This window comes from Canis lupus, chromosome 23 (genome assembly GCF_048164855.1).
Source record: "Canis lupus baileyi chromosome 23, mCanLup2.hap1, whole genome shotgun sequence".
Lineage (NCBI taxonomy): Eukaryota > Metazoa > Chordata > Mammalia > Carnivora > Canidae > Canis > Canis lupus.
In genome coordinates, this window is record NC_132860.1 from 26,384,549 (window position 1) to 26,411,195 (window position 26,647).

The 26,647-nt window shown below is 37.0% G+C and overlaps 1 protein-coding gene and 1 non-coding gene across 7 annotated transcripts in view; both read right to left on the reverse strand.

The window, feature by feature from the left end:
- FCHSD2 (FCH and double SH3 domains 2) overlaps positions 1-26,647 on the reverse strand; it is a 334,052-nt gene that overhangs the window by 60,721 nt on the left and 246,684 nt on the right. For 5 of the 6 annotated variants that reach the window (XM_072794507.1, XM_072794506.1, XM_072794505.1 and 2 more), the window contains 3 exons: positions 25,371-25,493; positions 7,013-7,108; positions 5,679-5,750 (listed from right to left, as the gene is read on the reverse strand). In XM_072794507.1, coding sequence (XP_072650608.1) covers positions 5,679-5,750; positions 7,013-7,108; positions 25,371-25,493 — 291 coding nt within the window. The remainder of the gene's footprint in view (positions 1-5,678; positions 5,751-7,012; positions 7,109-25,370; positions 25,494-26,647) is intronic. The other variant, XM_072794509.1, reaches the window with a different exon arrangement.
- Positions 1,936-2,041, reverse strand: LOC140615679 (U6 spliceosomal RNA). The gene has a single exon (XR_012016162.1). It is a non-coding gene; the product is annotated as a U6 spliceosomal RNA (small nuclear RNA).

Sequence of the window (26,647 nt, forward strand, 5' to 3'; positions counted from 1 at the left end):
TAGGTATAGATTTCTAGACAGAAAGGATGTATGTATTTCCTAAAGCCAGTAAGTGGTGAATTTAGAGCTTGCATTGAGGTGTCTTTGACTTTAGATTCCTTGCTATCTTATGACCATACTATCTCATTAATTGTTCTATTTAGTTAATGCTAATATTGATAAAATTGATATAGGCAGTAATACTGAAAAAGACATTTTAAAATATAAATTTCCTTTGAATGAAACTTTGGCTAGGCATTTACTTAGAGGTAAGACATCTTTTGATTTTATTTTGTTTGTATTTATTTATTTATTTAAAGAGAATGTATGCTTTTTTTTTTAAGATTTTATTTATTTATTCATGAGGGCCACACACACACACACACAGAGAGAGAGAGAGAGAGAGAGAATGGAGCAGAGACACAGGTAGAGGGAGAAGCAGGCTCCATGCAGGGAGCCCGACATGGGACTCGATCCCTGGTCTCTAGGATCAAGCCCTGGGCTGAAGGCGGAGGTAAATCGCTGAGCCACCCGGGCTGCCCCATTTTGTTTTTATTTTTATTTTTTATTTTTTAAGATTTATTTATTTACTTATTTATGATAGACATAGAGAAAGAGAGAGAGAGGCAGAGGCACAGGAGGAAGGAGAAGCAGGCTCCATGCCGGGAGCCCGACGTGGGACTCGATCCCGGGACTCCAGGATCACGTCCTGGGCCAAAGGTAGGCGCTAAACCGCTGAGCCACACAGGGATCCCCTCATTTTGTTTTTAAAAAACAAAAGCCAAACTGTTTCATATGAGTTTAAGAAGGCCGTCAGAGCCCAGCAATGTTAAATTTTTAAAGTTCTCATTTTTTTACAGAATATATTTAAATATTAAATAGTCTTTTCAAACATAAGGTTACTAAATAACTTTAAAGAACTACACTACAGAAATTAATATTCCACTATTCTTGATATACTAGTCTTTAAGTCATCTTAACTATTTTATCCTTAGTTATCCTCTCAAGATATGATTTCAGTTCACTTTAAGATTAACATAAGGCCCCCCCCTCAAAAAAAAAAGATTAACACAAGGGCATAGAAGGTTCAGACAGGTATTTGAGCATGCCCAGAATGGCAAAGTGAGTAGAGATAGAAAAGTTGATTTCACACAAGAAACACTGTCATTATTTTTAAAGTCTGTTAACAAAATATAACCACTTGAAAGAGAGAAAAAGAGATGGTCATATATTATGCATGAAAACAGCAGAATACTAGCATTTCAACCCAATTTCAAAAAAAGAAAATATTGGGGTTGTCAAGTAAATGCCATATGCCAGGAACAATCTAGTTATTAACCCTCATTCAAGGGATTTGTACTACTTGTATTTTTCAGTTTATTGGTATATATTTATTGTGTTAAATATTTAATCTATTTTTATGAAACTTAATATACTGTTAACTATTTCAAGAAAGCTAATTTTTACTTATTATGAAAAAGGCCTCTTCAAGTAAAAAGCATCTGGATTTTTGTAGGTTATTAATTCCTAGTACTCATATTTATACTGGTTCACGATCCTATAATTTTGAAATTCATTGGCATTTTAGGGAAGTTTAGAGCCACAGCTCATTTGTGGCAAAATCTGACTTGAACCAAAGAGAGGCTATTTATAATTTTTATTTATTTCACTTAGTGTGACTATTCAAACCTTTTACTACAAAAATACTATGCTTGATCATGGGATCCTTTCCCATATCTGCTTAAGGTGTTATACAATATATGGTATATGGATCACCCTTCTAAAATCTGAAAAATTTTGACATTTTATTTTTAAGTAATCTCTTCAACCAACGTGGGGCTCAAATGCACAACCTCAAGACCCAAAGTCCCATGCTCTATTGGTTGAGCCAGCCATGTGCCCCTAAAAATCCATGATATCTATGTTATCTTACTTATTTTAAAAATTTTATTTTTAAAAAATATGGAATACTTCACAAATCTGCATGATATCCTTACGCAGGGGCCATACTAAACTTCTCTTACTCTCCCAAGTTTAGTATATGTGCTGCTGAAATGAGCACTGAAAAAATTCTAATTTTTGAAACACATCTGACCCAAAGGTTTTTGATATGAGATTGTGGACCTCTAAGTCACATATTTTAAATATCTCACACAACTTGGAATGGAGTGAAGCAATGCTCTTTATTAATCATAACTTATTCTGACTATTCTTGGATAGTAGTACTTTTGGTTAGAAGAGATATAAGAACTCATAATTGGGTTGAGTGTGCATAGTCTCTCAGGGAAGCAAAATGGAGATATTAGAATACCAAAGGTAAATCTAAGAGAAAAACATGCCCTTCAGTAATGCCATGAAAACAAAACAAAAACATCACCAACAACCCTTGTGTCTTGACACTCTTTAGACATATCTAGAGGCATGACTGGCCATGACTGGTTGGAATAGCCACATGATAAATATACTTTTATTTTGGTAGCTCTCAGAGACTCTGCTTTAAGAGCTATAATCAGGGGCAGCCCAGGTGGCTCAGTGGTTTAGCACCGCCTTCAGCCCAGGGCCTGATCCTGGAGTCCCAGGATTGAGTCCCACACTGGGCTCCCTGCATGGAGCCTGCTTCTCCCTCTGCCTGTGTCTCTGCCTCTCTCTCTCTTTCTGTCTCTCTTTCTCTCTCTCTGTGTCTCTCATGAATAAATAAATAAAAACTTAAAAAGAAAAAGAGCTATAATCACAGGCTAGATAAAAAAGTGAACTTCCAGGCTCTTTTGTGTCAGTATATTACCAAGGCATCAATGGAAAGATCTGGATACCTGTAGGTAGTTAGAGAAGGCACTAAATCCAGAAAAGCACAAAGACTCATTATACAGATGGTAGATTTTCTAAAAAAAAAAAAAAAAAAAAACCAAATAAGTCCTTTCTGAAAGACTGAAAAACTTAGGACAATGCCCTCTGAACACTTGACAGCCAGTACTGCTGTTTCTGGAGAGCAACACTCATATTTATAATCAGAGCCTTTAATTTTTGGATACTGTGGTCAGTATATGTGTAGGAGGATGCGACCTATTTACTCACAAGAGAATTTTCCACAAATTCTCTATCACACAGCATATGCCAATGCTATATACAATATAAGATTTCCATCAGGGAACCCTGGGTGGCTTAGCAGTTTAGTGCCGCCTTCAGCCCAGGGCCTGATCCTGGAGACCTGGGATCATGTCCCATGTCTGGCTCCCTGCATGGAGCCTGCTTCTACCTCTGCCTGTGTCTCGATAAAGCTACTCACTATACAATGATAATTTTCAAGTAATTTCCCTGTATTTATACTGATTCCATGTAGTCACTTATAGACAAGGATAATTTTGGGTAAATAACTTTTTTCTCAGTTTTACTGAGAAATAATTGACATATATTATTATAAAAGTTTAAGGTGTACATTATGTTAGTTTGATTTACATATATTGTACATATTTTTAACAGATGTATAAAATGATCCAATTAAGTGAAAATTTAATGTGCAAAAGTTCCAAATTACAGCAAGTGTCCACTTAATATAGCTTTTAATCTTTACATGGAAGAATTACATACCACAACTAGTGGCTAAAATAATGGAAAAAGATCATATATCAGACATTTGTCAGCTATTTTTTAAAAGATTTATGAGAAAGAGAGAGAGAAAGCGAGCACGAGTGGGGGCAGTAGAGGAGAGGGAGAAGCAACCTACCTGCTGAGCATGGAGCCCAATTCTGGGCGATCCCAGGACCCTGAGATCATGATGTGAGCCAGGCAGACACTTAACCAACTGAGCCACCCAGGCACCCCTGTCAGCTAGTTTTTATATCTGCGATACTGTGATAAAAATGTCAGCTAATGATATCTGTGAAGATCTTATTATTTGCAGTTCAGGAAAAGTAAAGAGGAAAGGGTCTTCTCATCCCTACCAGAAAATTTGGGGAAAAAGTTTCCTTCAGTTTTTCCTGTCTTAATATATGGATGTGTGTGTTTCCCATATTATTCCCCATCCCAGGTTGAAATAGGATGGGAGGTCCTTTTCATAGGACCTGAAGGAAATGTCCTTAAGGGTACACATCACTAGTTTTGGTAATGGAAGGGACAAACACTGAGATGTATGCAAGGCAGAGGTGCTGAGGAAGAAAAGTATAAGAGGGATAAGAAGGGACACTGTTAGTATTGGCTGCTGTTTATTCTACACAGATTGCCTTTTAGGCTTATAAACTGCTAAGAAAGAGGTTGATGAGATCTATATTATGCAATAAAAAAGGAGAGCAGAAGTTTCAAGGGAGTTTGATATTTTGCTATTTCTAAAACAATTAGGGGCAAAAGCTAAAAAAATGAAATATGCTTGTCTTATGGAAAGACAGGGGAAAAAAGATAGTCAACATTTACTCTATATCTACTATGTGCCAGGTATTGAATCAAATGCTTAAGTATCTCATTTAATTTTCAAACCGATTAAGGTTTTCAACATTTATATATGAGAAAGCTGAATCAGTGAGGTTAAATATATATATAAATATATAAATAAAATAAACACAGCTAGCAAATGGCACAGCCAGGATTTGCTCCAGAGCTCATGATTTCTCATTATATGACACCTGTATGAGTTTCTAACACAAGCATGACCCACCTGATAGCTGAATGACTCTCCAAAATTGAGATCCTAATATATGTACTTGTCAATTTTCCTAATCAAACATCCACTTTTTGGGGGGGAGTAAGGGAAATTTTAGGGCACATCTCATCCTTTAGAATAATCTTACATTAAAACTTTCATTTTAGCAAAGAAAGGTGAACATTACTCTTTCTAGGAAGGATTCCTAACTTTCTAGTATCATCTGAAAAATAGTAATTGAGGATATAAAGTAAGGACAACCATAGAAATCAACAGCTCTATACGGAAGTAAAGACAAGGAAATCTTTCAGGGTTAACCATGAGACAACAACTAACTTCCATCAGACAAAACTTGCAACTGATCATTGTCATTTGTAATGATCTTATGGTAAACACTAAGATTCTCAATCTAATTCTATGGCTATGGGACACCCTAGGTGGCTCAGTGGTTGAGCATCCGCCTTTGGCTCAGGGCGTGATCCCTGGTCCGGGGATTGTGTCCCACACTGGGCTCCCTGTGAGGAGCCTGCTTCTTCCTCTATGTCTCTGCCTCTATGTGTCTCTCACGAATAAATAAATAAAACCTTTTTAAAAAAATAATTCTATGGCTGTAAAAAATAGAAATAATTGTGTCTTTATAAAACCATTTTGGCAGTTTCTTTCGGTATATCATCCTAAGGCATGAGTCCAAATAATTATATATTAAAATAAAATGACAAGAAATTTTGATCCATCTGCAAGTAAAGATAAGCCAAAAAACCAAAAAGGGTACAATCACTTCAAGCCTTGTAATATTGTTACTGAATGTTTTCATTTGGACATCTCTGACTTTTGCAGGAAAAATAAAAAAGTATCAATCTTTTCACTATAAGTAGGAAAGGAAATCCTTGATTTATATGAGAAAATGGAAAGCCCCAGTTTAAGCATCCAGTGGCTCCTTACACACACACACACACACACACACACACACACACACACACTTTTAATCTCAATACCAGGTCCCACCCTTCATTAACATGCAAACCCACACATCCCATCTCCCCCACCCTTGACCCATACACCCATATACCTCAGCTATGGTCATTCTCAGAGCACTGACAGGGGAGAGCTCAATATCCACCAGTTGGGCAGCTTTTAAACTCTGCCCAGTAAAGATTGCACAAGGACAGAAAATAGCATAGTTAGAATTTTAAGGCAAACAGGGACACACAGCTAAGAAACAGTGTCTAGAAACAAAGGAGGATTTAGGATTGTAGTTGGGCCTTAGACAAGTGAGATGAGAGTTTATCTACTCTTAGAATTCTGATTTTTCTGAGGAAAATGGGGAGAGATAAAATAATTTCGAATTAGTCACAATTTTAAATCAAGCTTAGCAAACCTGTCGGTATTCTGTATATTCTAATACCCTGCTTCATTCTTCTCCAATAAAGAAGTCAAATTATATAGGACAACATTGCTGAGTCATTAAGCAAAAGCAGACTGATTTTTAAAAAACAGCATTAATATAAAGGGCAAGGGTTATAATCTAGAGGTAAATGCTGATTTCCTACATAGCCACAAACAGGGCTCCTTAAAATGCAAGAAAAGTAATGAAGATATCTCCAGCAAAGGTTTCTACTAAACTGATACCATGAAACTCTGATTTCATAAATTACCCTGGTTCTGATTCTAGGTTTACCAAAAGACCTTATGAATATAATTTGACTTCTCTCTTTGGCTTGCCTATATTGAAAGAATGTGTTAGATATGCCAACATGTGCTTTCTCAACTTGAAGAAGTTGATTATCCTTTATTTAATGTATCAAATTAGCATACTGGTTCTATCTTCTTTAATTCAAATAGTGGCAAACAGTTTTCATAAACTCAAGGATAAAATACATGATTAATGTCTGTTTTTTAAAATTGCCAATTTGGCATTTATATTAATGTTCTGACATTCTAAAATATCTGAAAGGAATTATAAAGGGCCTGTAATTTTTTATAAAGCCAACCAAAATACGTGCAGGCACATATTCACTGTTGTTTATTGATTCTATTCCGGTTAAAATTTAACCACTGGTTTCTTTGGAAGTGTGTACATGTGAAGAATTTCATGGATAGAAAGTATAATTCATATTTGGATTGAAAAAAATTTTTATTGAGTATTTCTTCTTCCTTCTGTTCATTTTGCAGGTTTTTAGTTACATGTCTTACAACTTAACCTCATTTAAGTTGCTAACACAAAGATACTGGGTTTTAGTAGCATTTTGGAAAGGAGAAATGTCCGTTTCTCTGTATACTCACAGTTTTGTTACAAAATTAAGGAGACACACTCAGTTTTTTCTGTCTAGTCCAAGGACAATAGTTATTTGAGCACAAACATAGCTTAAAAACAAATGGAATGAAAATCTGGAATTCCCTTACAGTATCACTGTCACAGGGCTGGAACTGGAAGGGCTGGGGTTTGTGAAATACAGCATTCTCTTGTAAAAACAGCTGAAGATTATAGTCCCGTACCACCTAAAGAGAAAATAAAGTATCTTTAAGACTTTAATAAGGTTATGATGTCCAGTAACCATGTTTTACAGTTTAATATTTATTCTTCTGCTTTCCAAAAATGAGAAATTATCCAACACTATATGATCAAAAGAAAATGGTAAGTACGCATTTTTTTTTCATTTTAGATAACAGTCGTTACTTATGTGTCCTATTTTCTCAATAGTCTAAATATGGAAAGTACTAGTTTAGAAACTAGCCCAGATTTTGGGACTAGATAATATGTAATATTTTAAGATAGCAAAAAAAAAAAAAAAAAAAAAAAGATAGCAATTACACAAAATGTTGCTCTTTTTAATGGGGGCAGTGGGATGAAAACAGGGAAGCACAGTAGTCTCTTAGGTCTCTCCCAGCAACAAAGTTTTGTAGACTTCTTAAAGTCTGCTATATTGAGATCGTCATCCACTAGGAAACTGCCAGAAGACCTCACCCATAGCACAAAATAGTATTAAATTTTTTGTAAAGTAAGCTTGAAGCCTAAAGTGGGGCTTGAATTCATGACCTCAAGATTAAGAGTTGCATGCTCTACCTGAACCTGCTAGACACCCTACAAAATAGTATTTTTATAGTACTTCTTGACACCTTTTCTAGGAGGTTACAGTCTTTTGTGATTTTTTTTTTCATTTTAAGTAATCTCTACTTCATTTTAAGTAAATCTCTCTTCCTGCCAATGTGGGGCTGGAACAAACAACCCCAAGATCAAGTAGTTACATGCTTCTAGGACTAAGTCAGTCAGGTGCTCTTAGGAGGTTACATTCTAATTAGAAGATAAATTAAAAGGAATTCATATAGAAAGGGAACTCTGATACTCGGAATGTAGCAAAACAAACAGTACAGATAGACAGCCAACTGAAAAGACTTCACTGCACTATATACCCTGGGAAAGAGTGGGAATCAGCAACATTTGGTTTTGCAGAAACCCATTTTCCATTTTGTTACAGTGTTTACCCTTCATTTATGTTTCATTAGCACCTCTGCCAGAGAATGGGCGGAAGAAGAAAAAAAGTTTAAAGAAGCTCTGTAGGAATACCTTAGTAGTCTGGGGAAAATGGTTTACCAAAGAGACATAGAGAGTAGGGGTTATATTTCACATTTTATTTACCAGCACAAACCCAATTCCCTATTGCTCATTCAACAACCATTTATTGAGAGAGCTTACCAAGACCAATGTTAAATGTAGAGGTGAGGGCAACATATAGATGAACAAAGATGAATAAACAAGGCTAGCATCTTCAAGGAATTTATAATCTAGAAAGTGGGAGAACGAGACAGTACACAATTAAATACACTGTGGATGTATGTAGAAGGTACTAGGAGAACATAAAAGAGGGTGATATTTAATCCAGACTGATGGGGTGAAATGGGGTGAGGAGAACTTAGGAGAATTTTGTCAGGCAAGGCTGGCTGAATAAACATACTCTCAAAGGGAAATGTGTTTTTTTCTTTTCCTGGATTCCAGTTTTAAGCTGTGAAAGCTCTTGACACAGCCCTGAGAGCCTCACTAATCACCATGAAGAAAAAGCTAAGAGGATTACTCTTCTAGTTACAACCTTTTTAGATTTCAACTTTATTAAAACATATATAAGAATAGAGACAACAGTATAACATATCCCGATATACTCATTACTCAACTTCCAAAAATGTCCCCTTGTGTCCAGTCTCGTTTCATCAATAAACCAATCTACCTCTTCCACCCTCAACTATACTGAAGCAAGTCCCGGACATATCAATTCATCCATAAATACTTCAGTTTTATACCTAAAAGTCAAGGGCTCTTTTAAAAAAAAACCTGTCCATGTTAAAATTTACAATATATGCTTATAAAACAATAAGAGATCAAATTTCCCTGACTATTCCATATATTTAAGCTTTTCAACTCAGGAACAAGATAAGGCCTCCATAGTGCACGGGGATGATGTTGCTTAGGTTTCTTTTCGTTCATAGGTTCCTTCTTCCAACACTTTTTTTCTCTCTTGAAGTTTATTTGCTGAAGAAACTGTGTTTTTGTCCTGTGGTGTTTCCTACAGCCTGAATTTTGTTGACTGCATCCTTGCTGTGTTCTGTTCCCTGTATGTCCTATAAATTGAAGCTTGATTGCATTCTGGGTTTTGTTTTGTTTTTATTTCTTGCAAGGTGATATTTACTTCATGGGAAGGCTTGCCTCTGATTTACCTATTTTTATGATATTAACAGCTTTAGTAGGCTGAAGGGTAGCCCCTAAAAAGGTGTATCCATGTCCTAAACCCTGGAACCTGTGAATGTTACCTCATTTGGAAAAGGACCTTTGCAGGTTAAAGATTTTGAGATAATTCCAGATTCCCTCAATGGGCCCTAAATCCAATGATAAGTATCTGTATAAAAGACAAAGAAAAAATACAGAGGGAGAGCCAGCGTGACCATGGAAGCAGAGATTAGAGTGATACGGCCATAAGCCAAAGAATGCCTGTAGCCACCAGAAGCGGGAGAGGCAAGGACTGATTCTCCCGAAAACTGTTTGAAGGAATGCAGCTATGATGATCCTTTGATTTTGGACTTTTGGGCTCCAGAACTCAGAGGGAATAAGTTTCTGGTTTTTTTTTTTTTTTTTTTATGTTTACTTATTATAAAGGCTGACTTTGAATTTTATTTTTTTAATTTATTTTTTATTGGTGTTCAATTTACTAACATACAGAATAACCCCCAGTGCCCGTCACCCATTCACTCCCACCCCCCGCCCTCCTCCCCTTCTACCACCCCTAGTTCGTTTCCCAGAGTTAGTAGTCTTTACATTCTGTCTCCCTTTCTGATATTTCCCACACATTTCTTCTCCCTTCCCTTATATTCCCTTTCACTATTATTTATATTCCCCAAATGAATGAGAACATATAATGTTTGTCCTTCTCTGACTGACTTACTTCACTCAGCATAATACCCTCCAGTTCCATCCATGTTGAAGCAAATGGTGGGTATTTGTCATTTCTAATGGCTGAGTAATATTCCATTGCATACATAAACTACATCTTCTTTATCCATTCATCTTTCGTTGGACACCGAGGCTCCTTCCACAGTTTGGCTATTGTGGACATTGCTGCTAGAAACATCGGGGTGCAGGTGTCCCGGCGTTTCATTGCATTTGTATCTTTGGGGTAAATCCCCAACAGTGCAATTGCTGGGTCGTAGGGCAGGTCTATTTTTAACTCTTTGAGGAACCTCCACACAGTTTTCCAGAGTGGGTGCACCAGTTCACATTCCCACCAACAGTGTAAGAGGGTTCCCTTTTCTCCGCATCCTCTCCAACATTTGTGGTTTCCTGCCTTGTTAATTTGCCCCATTCTCACTGGTGTGAGGTGGTATCTCATTGTGGTTTTGATTTGTATTTCCCTGATGGCAAGTGATGCAGAGCATTTTCTCATATGTATGTTGGCCATGTCTATGTCTTCCTCTGTGAGATTTCTGTTCATGTCTTTTGCCCATTTCATGATTGGATTGTTTGTTTCTTTGGTGTTGAGTTTAATAAGTTCTTTATAGATCTTGGAAACTAGCCCTTTATCTGATATGTCATTTGCAAATATCTTCTCCCATTCTGTAGGTTGTCTTTTAGTTTTGTTGACTGTATCCTTTGCTGTGCAAAAGCTTCTTATCTTGATGAAGTCCCAATAGTTCATTTTTGCTTTTGTTTCTTTTGCCTTCGTGGATGTTCTTGCAAGAAGTTACTGTGGCCGAGTTCAAAAAGGGTGTTGCCTGTGTTCTTCTCTAGGATTTTGATGGAATCTTGTCTCACATTTAGATCTTTCATCCATTTTGAGTTTATCTTTGTGTATGGTGAAAGAGAGTGGTCTAGTTTCATTCTTCTGCATGTGGATGTCCAATTTTCCCAGCACCATTTATTGAAGAGACTGTCTTTCTTCCAATGGATAGTCTTTCCTCCTTTATCAAATATTAGTTGACCATAAAGTTCAGGGTCCACTTCTGGGTTCTCTATTCTGTTCCACTGATCTATGTGTCTGTTTTTGTGCCAGTACCACACTGTCTTGATGACCACAGCTTTGTAGTACAACCTGAAATCTGGCATTGTGATGCCCCCAGATATGGTTTTCTTTTTTAAAATTCCCCTGGCTATTCGGGGTCTTTTCTGATTCCACACAAATCTTAAAATAATTTGTTCTAACTCTCTGAAGAAAGTCCATGGTATTTTGATAGGGATTGCATTAAACGTGTAAATTGCCCTGGGTAACATTGACATTTTCACAATATTAATTTTTCCAATCCATGAGCATGGAATATTTTTCCATCTCTTTGTGTCTTCCTCAGTTTCTTTCAGAAGTGTTCTATAGTTTTGAGGGTATAGATCCTTTACATCTTTGGTTAGGTTTATTCCTAGGTATCTTCTGCTTTTGGGTGCAAATGTAAATGGAATTGACTCCTTAATTTCTCTTTCTTCAGTCTCATTGTTAGTGTATAGAAATGCCACTGATTTCTGGGCATTGATTTTGCATCCTGCCACGCTACCGAATTGCTGTATGAGTTCTAGCAATCTTGGGGTGGAGACTTTTGGGTTTTCTATGTAGAGTATCATGTCATCGGCGAAGAGGGAGAGTTTGACTTCTTCTTTGCCAATTTGAATGCCTTTAATGTCTTTTTGTTGTCTGATTGCTGAGGCTAGGACTTCCAGTACTATGTTGAATAGCAGTGGTGAGAGTGGACATCCCCGTCTGGTTCCTGATCTTAGGGGAAAGGCTCCCAGTGCTTCCCCATTGAGAATGATATTTGCTGTGGGCTTTTCATAGATGGCTTTTAAGATGTTGAGGAATGTTCCCTCTATCCCTACACTCTGAAGAGTTTTGATCAGGAATGGATGCTGTATTTTTTCAAATGTTTTCTCTGCATCTAATGAGAGGATCATATGGTTCTTGGTTTTTCTCTTGCTGATATGATGAATCACATTGATAGTTTTACGGGTGTTGAACCAGCCTTGTGTCCCGGGGATAAATCCTACTTGGTCATGGTGAATAATTTTCTTAATGTACTGTTGGATCCTATTGGCCAGTATCTTGTTGAGAATTTTTGCATCCATGTTCATCAGGGATATTGGTCTGTAATTCTCCTTTTTGGTGGGGTCTTTGTCTGGTTTTGGAATTAAGGTGATGCTGGCCTCATAGAACGAATTTGGAAGTACTCCATCTCTTTCTATCTTTCCAAACAGCTTTAGGAGAATAGGTATAGTTTCTTCTTTAAACGTTTGATAAAATTCCCCTGGGAAGCCATCTGGCCCTGGACTTTTGTGTCTTGGGAGGTTTTTGATGACTGCTTCAATTTCCTCCCTGGTTATTGGCCTGTTAAGGTTTTCTATTTCTTCCTGTTCCAGTTTTGGTAGTTTGTGGCTTTCCAGGAATGCGTCCATTTCTTCTAGATTGCCTAATTTATTGGCGTATAGCTGTTCATAATATGTTTTTAAAATCGTTTGTATTTCCTTGGTGTTGGTAGTGATCTCTCCTTTCTCATTCATGATTTTATTAATTTGAGTCTTCTCTCTTTTCTTTTTAATAAGGCTGGCTAATGGTTTATCTATCTTATTAATTCTTTCAAAGAACCAACTCCTGGTTCTGTTGATCTGTTCCACAGTTCTTCTGGTCTCGATTTCGTTGAGTTCTGCTCAAATCTTTATTAACTCCCTTCTTCTCCTGGGTGTAGGATCTATTTGCTGTTTTTTCTCTAGCTCCTTTATGTGTAAGGTTATCTTTTGTATTTGAGTTCTTTCCAGTTTTTGAATGGATGCTTGTATTGCGATGTATTTCCCCCTTAGGACTGCTTTTGCTGGATCCCAAAGATTTTGAACGGTTGTATCTTCATTCTCATTAGTTTCCATGAATCTTTTTAATTCTTCCTTAATTTCCTGGTTGACCCTTTCATCTTTTAGCAGGATGGTCCTTAACCTCCACGTGTTTGAGGTCCTTCCAAACTTCTTGTTGTGATTTAGTTCTAATTTCAAGGCATTATGGTCTGAGAATATGCAGGGGACGATCCCAATCTTTTGGTATCGGTTCAGACCCGATTTGTGACCCAATATGTGGTCTATTCTGGAGAAAGTTCCATGTGCGCTTGAGAAGAATGTGTATTCAGTTGAGTTTGGATGTAAAGTTCTGTAGATATCTGTGAAATCCATCTGGTCCAGTGTATCATTTAAAGTTCTCGTTTCTTTGGAGATGTTGTGCTTAGAAGACCTATCGAGTATAGAAAGAGCTAGATTGAAGTCACCAAGTATAAGTGTATTATTATCTAAGTATTTCTTCACTTTGGTTAATAATTGATTTATATATTTGGCAGCTCCCACATTCGGGGCCTATATATTGTGGATTGTTAAGTCCTCTTGTTGAATAGATCCTTTAAGTATGATATAGTGTCCCTCTTCATCTCTCACTACAGTCTTCGGGGTAAATTTTAGTTTATCTGATATAAGGATGGCTACCCCTGCTTTCTTTTGAGGACCATTTGAATGGTAAATGGTTCTCCAACCTTTTATTTTCAGGCTGTAGGTGTCCTTCTGTCTAAAATGAGTCTCTTGTAGACAGCAAATAGATGGGTCCTGCTTTTTTATCCAGTCTGAAACCCTGCGCCTTTTGATGGGGTCATTAAGCCCGTTCACGTTCAGAGTTACTATTGAGAGATATGAGTTTAGTGTCATCATGATACCTATTCAGTCCTTGTTTTTGTGGAATGTTCCACTGAACTTCTTCTTAAAGGGGAATTTTAAGAGTCCCCCTTAAAATTTCTTGCAGAGCTGGTTTGAAGGTCACATATTCTTTTAGTTGCTGCCTGTCTTGGAAGCTCTTTATCTCTCCTTCCATTTTGAATGAGAGCCTTGCTGGATAAAGTATTCTTGGTTGCATGTTCTTCTCATTTAGGACCCTGAATATATCCTGCCAGCCCTTTCTGGCCTGCCAGGTCTCTGTGGAGAGGTCTGCTGTTACCCTAATACTCCTCCCCATAAAAGTCAGGGATTTCTTGTCTCTTGCTGCTTTAAGGATCTTCTCTTCATCTTTGGAATTTGCAAGCTTCACTATTAAACGTCGAGGTGTTGAACGGTTTTTATTGATTTTAGGGGGGGATCTCTCTATTTCCTGGATCTGAATGCCTGTTTCCCTTCCCAGATTAGGAAAGTTTTCAGCTAGAATTTGTTCAAATACATATTCTGGCCCTCTGTCCCTTTCGGCGCCCTCGGGAACACCAATTAAACGTAAGTTTTTCTTCCTCAGGCTGTCGTTTATTTCCTTTAATCTATCTTCATGGTCTTTTAACTGTTTGTCTCTTTTTTCCTCAGTTTCCCTCTTTGCCATCAACTTGTCTTCTATGTCACTCACTCGTTCTTCCACCTCGTTAACCCTCGTCGTTAGGACTTCTAGTTTGGATTGCATCTCATTCAATTGATTTTTAATTTCTGCCTGATTAGCTCTAAATTCTGCAGTCATGAAGTCTCTTGAGTCCTTTATGCTTTTTTCTAGAGCCACCAGTAGCTGTATAATAGTGCTTCTGAATTGGCTTTCTGACACTGAATTGTAATCCAGATTTTGTAACTCTGTGGGAGAGAGGACTGTTTCTGATTCTTTCTTTTGAGGTGAGGTTTTCCTTCTAGTCATTTTGCTCAGTGCAGAGTGGCCAAAAGCAAGTTGTACTGGGAAAAGGAGAAAAAGAGAGGAGAGAAAGAAGGAAAGAAAAGAGAAAGAGAAAAAAAAAGGAAGAAAAAAACGAAAAAAAAGAAAAAGAGAAAGAAAAAGAAAGAAAGGAGAAAAAAGGGGGGTGGGGGAAGGAAACAAATCAAAAAGCAAAACAAAACAAAACAAAACAAAAACAAACAAACAAAAAAGAACCACGGGGGAGTATCTTCTGATTCTGTGTACTTTAAGTCCCTTGGCTTCCCCTGGAAGTTGTCCGTCTAGCTGGTCTTCTGGGGGAGGGGCCTGTTTGCTGATTTTCAGGTGTTAGCAGTGGGGGGAGCTGCTGTGCCCCTGCCTGGTGCAGGGCTCAGTGGGGGTTGTTTACCCCGTGAGGCCCCAGGAGGAACAACCCCAGTGGTTGCTGCAGCTCTGGAGCCCTGGATTCAGCCCCCACAGGAACTACTCCGTCTGCCGGGCCTGGAGGCTCTGGGGCGGGGCCGCTGATTTGCTCAGCTCGTGGCAGGAGCTTCCTTGCTGTCCTGGGCCCTCCCGGCCTCTGCCTGTCCCGGGGGAGGCCGGATCCTGGGCTGTGTCCCGGCGCCCTGTGCTCCGGGGCCTGCGCTGTTGGATTCGCGCTCCCGGGCCGCGCAGCCCCCTCCGCGGAGCCGCCGCACGAGCCCCCCCCCCCCCCCCCCGCCCCCCACGAGCTGCTCTGGGTCCCGCCGGGTCCCGCCGTGCACGCTGCAGCCCTTAGGGAGCTCGGCGCACTCTCCCGGCGCGCAGTTGCTCTGTTACTGTCCCGGGGAGCCCGAGGGCATCCTCGCCCTCCTGGGGTCCTGCTCCAACTCCCTGCGAGCCCCTTTCCACCGGGAAGGTTGGTGCAGCTCCTGCTTCTCCCGGACGGGGCTCTCCTGTCCCGGGGACACTCGCCCCGGCCTCAGCCCGGCTCCTCGCGGGGCCCCTCCCCCTTGGATGCCTTTTGTTTCTTTATTTCTTTTTTCCCCGTCTTCCTACCTTGATAGAAGCGCAAACTGTTCTCACTGTAGCATTCCAGGTGTTCTCTCTTTAATTCTCAGGCCGAATTCATAGATTTTCAGGATAATTTGAAGGTTTTCTAGGTAATTTGGTGGAGACAGGTGATTTGGAGACCCTACTCTTCCGCCATCTTGCCCCTCCTCCTCAGTTTCTGTTGTTTTATGCTACCTAGTTTAAGGTAATTTGTATAGTAGCCATAGGAAACTAATGTAACAGGCCTATGATAATAAATCTATTGGAGGATGCAAAAACTAGAGATTTTTCTATTTGTTTTCCTATTAATCTAACAAGGAATTCTATCATTCCTTTGTCATTTATTAGTTGGAATAAGTCTATAAAAGAAACTTTGCAAGTCGACTATTTAATTACCTTGAGGTATAGTTTGTATAAGGAAGGCAAGATAAATGGTTCTTTCTCTTTATTATCTAGTTGTCCAATTAAGTTGTTTCCCTAGAAACCTCCAAAGAATGCCTAATTGTAACTTTAATAAATTATTATTATGAAAACATGGCTTTAAAAATATTCAATGTGCTTTAGTTCACTGCAATTATCATTAGTGATGCTATAATCATCCCATCTTTGGCCAGTAAGATCACATTCTAAATCCTTTTGATATGACCTAGTAGTTTTTGAAAGTTTTGCTAGTTTCTTTGGTTTCTACTATGACAAACCATTTAAGGTTTATCTCATATATTTCATGCCCCAGACCTGGAGAATCACACTTATCTTTCTGAAAAGCCCTGTCTCCTTCCCCTCACTCCTAAATGAGAGAGAAAGTATTCAGAAAATAAAATCTGGACACTAGAGGTACTAGGTTAGTCACTGGTCTTTTTCTCAAACATTTTATTTTGAAAGGAAGTCACAAAGAGACCCTATATACCTCCCAATGTTGCCACCTTGCATAACTACAGTAAATATCAAAAATCAGGAAATCAACACTGGTACAAAGCACAGAGCTTATTTAGATTTCACCACTTATGCATGAACTGATTTGGGTATGTGTGTGTGTAGAAGTCTATGCAATTTTATCATGTGTGTAGCTTCATGTAACCAGCACCCAAATCAGAGGCTTAACTGAACCATCTGCAAGATTCCCTTGTGCTACTCTATAATAGCTATATTCACTCCCCTCATTCCTGATTTTTGGCAACCACTAACCTATTCTCTATCTCTATAACATGTTATTTCATAAATATTGTATGATGGACTCATGCACCACATTTTTTTTTTAAGATTCATTTGAGAGAAAGTGAAAGGGGGGGAGAGAGAGAGAGCATGAACAGGGGGATGGGGAGAGGCAGAGGGAGAGAGAATATCAAGTGGACTCCCTGGCTGAGCACAGAGTTCAATGCAGGGTTCAGTCTCATGACCCATGAGATAATGACCTAAGCCAAAATCACAACTCAGAGGTTTAACCAACTGAGCAACCGAGGTGCTCTAGCACCTGTCTTTTTAAGATAGCCTTTTTAAACTCAGCATAATTTCCTTGAATATATCAACAGTTTGCCCCTTCTTAGTGCTGAGTAGTATCCCATTGAATAGACACATCAAATTTGTTTGATCCTTCACTGATTGAAGGTCATTTAAACAATTTCCAGTTTAAATGACCAGAATAAAACTACTATGAACATTTGTCTGCAAGTTTCTGCGTGAAATAAATTTTTATTTTCTCTGGGATATATGCCCAATCTCACTCTCTCTTTAAAAGTGTTAGAGAGGTATATCTGATATGCTATAAACTATATAAAGTATAGTTTGGTAAGTTTTAACATAGCTGTACACCTGTAAAAACATCATCACAACCAAAATAGTGAATATATTCCTTACTATCAAAGGTTTCCTCATTCCCCTTGTAATCCATCCTTCCGTTCCTTTTCTGCTCCCCTCTGTCCTTTTTTGTGATAACTGAGATGAAGCTTTAAACCTTGTTACAGATGTATCCTTCAGCACCTAGCACAGTGACTTTGCCTAAAGTAGCATTCAAATGAACAGATATTTAAGAACACCTGTCTATCCACTGCTGAGATTAAGTAAAAGAATACCCATATTGCCAATGCCCTCCTTATCACATACCTCTTCAGACATTTTTCCTAGTTATCCTTTGATTAATTTTAATACCACAAATATACTATATATGTTACTGTGGCCCACTATAATATTTAACCCTTCCCTAACTATCTGGAAGCAATTTTTACTCCCCTTTGGGGGGATTATCACCTTCTCTGAGAGTGCATACTCTAGAGGTAACCATCCTACTGAATTTTACCCTTCTCTCTCTTTTTCCATTTATTTTTTAAATTTTTTCTCTTTTTTCCATTTAAATATTATTACTACATATATCTCAAAATGATATTATTTTCTTGGGTATTTTTGAACTCTTAAATGGCATCTTAGTGTTTGTATTGTTTTATAACTTGCTTTTCAGTCAATATTGTATTTGTGAGTCTCATGCATATTAATACATGTGCCTATAGATCTTTCAATTTTATTGCTGGTATGGTAATCCATTATTCATCCTATTGTGGATGGCTGGGTTCTAGCTTTTTAATGTTATTATGAATACTTTTCCAAAAGTGTCCTGGTACACATGTGCAAAAATTTCTCCAGGATTATTTCTTAGGAGTGGAACTGCTGGGCCATAAGCTAAGTGCATCTTTAGATTGACTAGATAATGCCAAATGTTCACAAATTGGATATAGCACTCTGTACTCCCCTGGGCAGTCTATGACTTTCTGGTAATCCATATTCTCACCAATACTCATTCCTGTCTATCTATATTTTTGTCAATCTCATAGGTATAAAATAAGTATAAAATAGAATCTCATAGTGCTTTTAATTTCCATTTCTTTGATTAATAATGAGGATAAGTGGGGATCCCTGGGTGGCGCAGCGGTTTAGCGCCTGCCTTTGGCCCAGGGCGCGATCCTGGAGACCCGGGATCAAATCCCACATCGGGCTCTTGGTGCATGGAGCCTGCTTCTCCCTCTGCCTATGTCTCTGCCTCTCTCTCTCTCTCTCTCTGTGTGACTATCATAAATAAATAAAAATAAAAAAAATAATGAGGATAAGTATCTATATTAGTTTCCTACGACAGCCAGAACAAAGGATCAGACTGGTTGGCTTAAATAACAAATTTATTTCCTCTTAGTTCTGGAGAACTAAGATCATTTTACCTTAATAACCTCTTTAAAGATCCTATCTCCAAATTAAGTAACAATCTGAGGTATTAGGGATCAGGACTTCAACATATGAATTTTAGGGGGATACAATTTAGCCCATAATAGCATCTTTTAAATGGCATAGCTATTAATATATTTTATTCTCTGGGATGTGTGTTGTATGATATATCAGCAGTTCACTCCTTTTTATAGACAACATTCCATTGCATGGATATAGCATATTTTATTTATCTAATCATCAGCTGACAGACATTTAGGTTCCCACTTATTGGCTATTATGAATAATGCTGCTTTGAACACCTGTATGTGACTTTTTTGTTTTAATACGTTTTCAATTCTCTTGAGTGAAAGTGCTGAGTCATACAGCAACTCGATGTTCCAATTTTTGAGAAATTATTTTCCATAGTGGCTGCACTATTTTACATTCCTAACAATGTTTGAGCATTCTAATTTCTCCACATCCTTGCTAACACTTGTTATTTTCTGTGTGTTTGGTTGTTTTAAATTATTAAAGCCATCCCAGTGAGTAAAAAAATGGATGTCATTGTGGTTTTGATTTCCATTTCCCTAATGACTAATGATGTTGAACATCTTTTTATATGATTATTGGCCATTTGTAGATCTTTTTCTAAATTATTTTTTATTCATTGATTTTTTTGCATATATATTTAAAATATTTATATTTGAGAGAGAAAGAGAGAGGGAGAGAGAGAGAGTAAGCGAGTGAGCAGGGGGAGAGGCAGAGGGAGGAAGAAAGACTCTCAAGCAGACTCCCTGCTGAACTCAGAGCCCAAGATGGAGCTTGATCTCATGACCCATGAGATCATGACCTGAACTGAAACCAAGAGTTGGACACTCAACTGACTGAGTGACCCAGGTGCCTCTGTATATCTTGTTTAAAGAAATGTCTATTCAGGTCCTTTGTCACTTTTTAATTGGGTCATTTGTATTTTTGTTGAGTTCTTTATATATTCTAAATATTAAATCCTTATTAGACAAATGATTATAAATAATTTCAAATAATAAATAGTAAATAGTAATTATTATAAATAATTTTCCTCTCCTATGGGCCATCTTTTCCATATTCTTGATAATATTCTTTGATACACAAAGGCTTTTATTTGGAGAAGTCCACTTGCCTATTTTTTCTTTGGTTGCTGCTGTTTTACTATTAAAACTAAAAACATACTGCCAAATCCAAGGTCATAAAGATTTCTTCTATAGCTTTAGGTCACTGATTCATTTTGAATACATTTTTGTATATAGAATGAGGCAGGGGTTCAACTTCATTCTTTTGCATGTGGCTATCCTGTTGTCTTAACATCTTTTGTTGAAAACACTATTCTTTCTTCACTAAATGGCCTTCATAACCTTGTTGAACATCAATTGGCCATATGTTTGGGCTTATTTCTAGACTCTCAATTCTATTTCATTGGTCTATATGTCTATCCTTATGTTAGTACCACATTATTTTGATTAATTTTGCAGTAAGTTTTGGAATTGGGAACTGTGAGTTCTTCAACTTTTTCTTTTCAGTGTTATTTTTGGTTATTTAGGACCCCTTGTAGTTCCATATGACTCTGAGGATTAGCTTTTCCACTTCTGAAAAAAAAGGCTGTTGGATTTTTGATAGGGATTGACTAAATCTGTAGAATGCTTTGGGGGAATACTGCAATATTAGTAATATGAAATCTTTCAATCCATAAATATTTATTATTTCCATTTATTTAGGTCCTCTTTAATTTGTTTCAGCAATGTTTTGTAGTTTCTCAATGTACAAGTCTTTCAAACCCTTATTTAGAGTTATTCTTGGTATTTTATTCTTCAGATACAATTACAGTTGGAATTCTTAAGTTTCTTTTGGCTCATTCAGTAATGGGAGTATAGAAACACAACTGATTTTTGTGCTTTGATCTTCTACCTGTAACTTTTGCTGAATTCATTTATTAGGTCCAGTACTTTTTTTTGTGGTCTCTATAGTATTTTCTATGTATAGTTACGTCATCTGCAAATACAGATAATTTTATTTCTTCCCTTTCACTTTGGTTTACTTCTATATATATATATTTTTAAGATTTTACTCATTTATTTGAGAGAGAGAGAGAGCTAGCACAAGCAGAGGGAGAAACAGAGTCCTCATTGAGTGGGGAACCCAAAGTGGGGCTGAATCCCAGGACCCCACAATCATGACCTGAGCCAAAGTTAGATGATCAACTAACTAGCCATCCCATTTTTTTCCCCTTGACTAACTGATCGCACTAGGACTTCTAGAACAGTGGGGGAAAATGGGCATCTTTGTCTTGTTTCTTATCTCAGGAAGGAAAGCTTTCAGATTTTTACCACTGAGTGCAGTGTTAATAAATGCCTTTTATCTGTTAATGAAATTCCCTTCTACTCCTAATTTGTGTTTTTGTCATGAAAAAATGTTTAATTTGGGGCACTAGGGAGGCTCAGTGGTAGAGTGTCTGTTTTGGGTCAGGTCATAATCCCAGGGTCCTGGATGGAGTCCTGCATCAGGCTCTCCACAGGAAGCCTCCTTCTCCCTCTGTCTATGTCTCTGCCTCTCTCTCTGTCTCTATGAATAAATAAAATCTTTAAAAAAAATGTTTAATTTTGTCAAATGCTTTTCCTGTCTTTTTTTCCCCCTGTGTCTTTTGAGATGATCATGTAATTTTTTTCCTTTATTTTATTAAGTTTACTTTTTTTTTGCTTAGTCTTCCAAGTATTAAGAATGGCAATAATAATTTAATTTCCAACAAAATAGAGAATAACAATTTTATTTTTTGAATTGTTTAAAGAGAAGAGCTAATGTTACTAATTGGTAGGAGTTTCCTTTTGCAGACAGAAAGCAAGCACATGTGAACAAACTATAAAGGCCAGTGGAACTACTTTTGGAGTTACTATCCTAGAGAAAATATTTATGACAACATCTGCTTCAGTTACATATACAAAGCACTTCATAAAATATTAAGGAGAAAAGCAAGCTTCATAAATAATTAAAATCAAACAAAAACTCCTAGGGCCAGGTTCTCCCTTTAGGGGATGTAAGATATAGAGAGCACTGTAACTACAGTTCACCTATAGTTAAGGCCAGAGCCAAATAGCCATGCAGAGCAGGGACGCCTCCATCCAGCACTGAGTCATCTTCCTTTTTTGTCCTCCCCTCTCCCATTGCTGCACCTGGGATCACTGGATGGGAGAATAGGGCACCCCTCATGACTGAGGGCAGAAGTTGCTAGAAGTCAGAGCAGGATGCCTGGGTTTCCCCCTGCCTCCACTAGCCCCTACCATTTCCCCATGATATGGTAGCTTCTCCTTGGGCTTTCCTTGCCTACCCTGTCTCCTGGGATCAGGGAGTAGGATACTAGACATGACTCATGTCTTGGGTACATACCACATAGCAAATAAATGGTAGCAAAAGAAAAAAAAAAGTAGTGTAGTATAGCTACAGTGTCAGTACAGTTACCCCAAAATATATTTGAGAACATGCACAGATATAATTTAGATATGGTGGGAAGAATAACCTCCTCCTCCAAGAAGGCTAATAAGGGTGTAGAATAAAAACCTAGAGTTTCAAACTTTCCTCGGGGTTATCAGATCACTGTGCTGCTTTTTACTAAAAATACTCTTACTATATTATAAGAGTAGCATAACAAGTTCTTTGTAACAGAAAAACACATGGGATAAAACTTGAAGTTATGAACTCTTGTATTTGGAACAAAAGAGCTCATCTCCTAGTTACATCATTCTTACTTTCAATCTAAACAGAAGAGCATCTCATTTATTACTCATCTCTGGGGAGCAAGATATTCCTATGAGTGACTGCAGAGGAAAATGAAAGCTTATCTCTTTATGTGTCCAAATCAGTTTATACATTTTAAATTCATTTTCTATGGAAATAATATAAATTAAAGAGATAATACAGTATGGTAGTAGAGTATGGACAATACTATATGAGTATGTAGCCTCAGGCAGCCACATAAACCTCCTGAGTCGGTTTTCCTCTCTATATAATGGGCATGATAATACCAACCTCAGAAGATATGCTAAAAACTCCTAGAAAATTAAGTGCTGTGTAAAATATTAGTTATTTTTAAAGACTGTACACTTACCTGCTTTATAAACTAAAGGTAGTGTATCCAATCTAACTTATTCTCAGAAAAAGAGATTTCAGACAATTTTGTCAGAGGACAACCTCTGATAAAATCAGAATGTAATAAAATAAAAACAAAATATAATTTCTAATAAAATTAAAAATGAAAAAAGTTACTCCACTCCATACTCCCACTGAATGAAGACTGGGAAAACTCACTTCTAAATAATTCATCAGTTAACAAGGGGGAAATGTAGAAACAACAAATAGCCCTACATATATAATGCAGTTAAAGTAGAAAAAGATTTTTAGTCTTAAGTGGATTTACTTGAAAAATAATAAGCACATAAGCTGCAACAAAGTAGAAGGAAATAATAAATATAAAGTCAGAAATTAAGGAAATAATAACATGGAAGAGTAGAACAAAAGTTGGCTCTTGGAAGAGATTAATAGAATAGACTGGTAAATCTGATCACAGTGAGAGAAAGCACAAACTATATTAGAAATGAAAAAGGAGACAACTGTGGAGGCACAGAAGTTTATACACAAACATATACCATCAAATTTGATAAATGAGAATTTCCTAGGAAAGTATAAGTTACAAAAATGTACAAAAACAGGAATAGAAACCCTGAATGGATCAATAAACAATTTGATCACAGGGCCCCTGGGTGCCTCAGTCGATTAAGCATCTGCCTTTGGCTCAGGTCAGGATCCCAAAGTCCTAGAATTAAGCCCCAAGTTTGCTCCCTGCCCAGCAGAAGTCTGCTTCTCCCTCTCCCACTGCTATTCCCTCTGCTTGTGCTCTCTCTCTGTCAAATAGGTATATAAAAAAAAAAATCTTAAAAAAAATAAACAATTTGATCACTAGTCAAAAATCAACCATTCCATAAATGGAACAAAGCCAGGATGTTTTTATAGACTTTCTCCCAACATTCTCTTATGTAAAATTACAAATGTACATACATTAAAATAAGAACTGTACGGAAACACCCATATACCCACTACCTAGATTAATTAACACTTTTCTTTTTTCTCTTTCTCTTTTAAAGATTTTATTCATTTATTTGAGAGAGAGAAAGAGACAGCAAGATGAGTCGGGGGTAGACAGAGGGAGAAGCAGATTCCTCGCTGAGCAGGGAGCCCAATGCTGGGCTCTATCCCAGGAGTCTGGGATCATGACCTGAGCTGAAAGCAGATGCTTTAACCAATTAACATTTTTCTACATTTGCTTTCATATAACTATCTATCTTTCTGCCCATCTTTCTTTCCATATATCAATCCTTTTATACCTTGTATTGGATTCTGGAGAGTAAAAATAAAGGAAAATAGAAGTTATGACAGGATTTCAAAGCACCAGGCTAGTGATCTTTATATTCCCATATCAACTTAATATTTTAAATGCTTTTCTAAAAATAAAAGAGCTATGGTACACTGAAAACAATAATACATACATATGAGGTATTCAGGAAGAAGAGTCTATGACTCTTTCCTAAGAAACCCTGATTCTTTTCCAAATAATATCTTAAGGTATTAGCCAGTTCCTGTTTCCCCTGCCAAAAAAGAGGACCAAGCTGGATCTTTAAAAATAGATATTAAAAAATGAATATATTTTTACAATTGCATGCTTTCAGTCAGGGAATATTTGCTATGCATTTATCAGAATAAAAATAACATTACTAATCACAAGAACAATTTATCTTCAAAAGAACAGTTTCTCTGCTGCAAAAAATTTTAATTTGTCAGATCTTGAAGAATTCAAATAATTTCGTTTGCTTTCTCTGCAGTGTGTGAATATGCCAGCAAAGTTGCTGGATCTCAGCACTTTTGAATAAAAAGATTACTATCAAAGAATGACAGCACATAAAAGGTAAGGTTAATTTTTAAAAAAACAAGATCGAGTATTCATTTCTTCAACAATAATAAAATGTTACTTTCCCTTTTGTGCTTTTTTATTATTCTTTGCATTGACACATGACCTTGTTGTTCCCCAAATTTATTTAAGTTGAAGGTAAAACTCTTTAAATCATTTCTTCTCAAAAGCACATACATGGCAAAAGACTCAAGTCTCAGCTGGCTTGTGTCATCACCTCCCTTTTTTCCCCTTTGTGCCAACTCACCGAGGGAAGAGAACACCTTCCAACTTTGTTAGAAGAATACTGTTTCCAGGAAATTTGCCCTTTAAAGAATTCTTCTAATGTATCGGTAACTTCATTTTGTTTATATGCAAAAACATTTTAGATTCTAAAATGGATAACATATCATGTATTTTAATAAAGGTAACTTACCTTGCTGGAGGTTTCTAATAAAAATTGGAATGTGTTCTGCACAGCTTGGCATGTCTCTAGCTCAGTCCTGCTGAAGGCTATTAAATAATCCTTCAGGTGATCATACACATTTCCATCGAGAGCCTGTAAAAGGGTAAAAGCAAAAGTATGATGACAAAGCTCTGATATATAATGCTTACAAGGTAAATTGTTTAAAATCCATTAATAATAAGTGGAGAAAAGCTAAGACAGTTATGCAAGCATACATGTCAACAGTAAACAATCACCTGAGAAAATGTCTTTTCTAATAAATAGGAATTAAAAAAGATAAATTCAATACTGGTAAAGCTGTGGGACAAAACTTAGAGATAAAGTGGTTGCGTTTTTATCTTTGTCTAAAAACTGCATCAACCCCTCTAGTTACTTTATAACAGAGTAGGAGTGGGAGTTGAATAAAACAGTGGATGTGAAAGGATCCAGGCATAGTGCATGTGCAGGGTAGACATGCAAACATTAATATCCTCCATTTTTTTCTCATCCATTGTTGGTAGTATTATAAATTAGTATATTCTTCCTATAGATTAGAGAAAAAAACACCACAGAAATCGTTTAAAGAAAGTGACTCAGTACAATCTGGGGAAGAAATACCAATGAAAGGTCCATAAAAAGTTTTATTTTTTTAAAGATTTTATTTATTTATTCATGAAGGATAGAAAGAGAGAGGCAGACACATAGGCAGAGGGAGAAGCAGGCTCCCTGCGGGGAGCCTGATGCAGGACTCAATCCCAGGACCCTGGGATTACCCCTGAGCCAAAGGGAGATGCTCAACCACTGAGCCACCCAGGCATCCCTATAAAGAGTTTTAAATACTCTTTGTTTATGCATTTAGAGCAGGACTCAATGAAATTGAAAGGAAAAAAAAAAAAGAAAACCACTAAACATTTGAAAAATAATTAAGCTATGATATATATATGTTATAATATATAACATATATATCTACATATATATAACTAAGTTATATATAACTATATATAATATATAACATATCTATATATCTATATCTATCTATCTATATATATATCTAACTAAGTATACATGCCAACAAAAACTGTGGTAAGTATAGCTGCAAAAACATGTATAAATAATTTTAGGTCAAAAAAGTAGAACAAATAGCATACATATTACCAACTACTGTGGGCAAAATATATCTATAATAATAATAATAACCAAAAAAGGTTCTGGACTCTTGCCGATCAATGGAGGTCTTCTTAAAAATTGAGGTAAAATACATACAACAT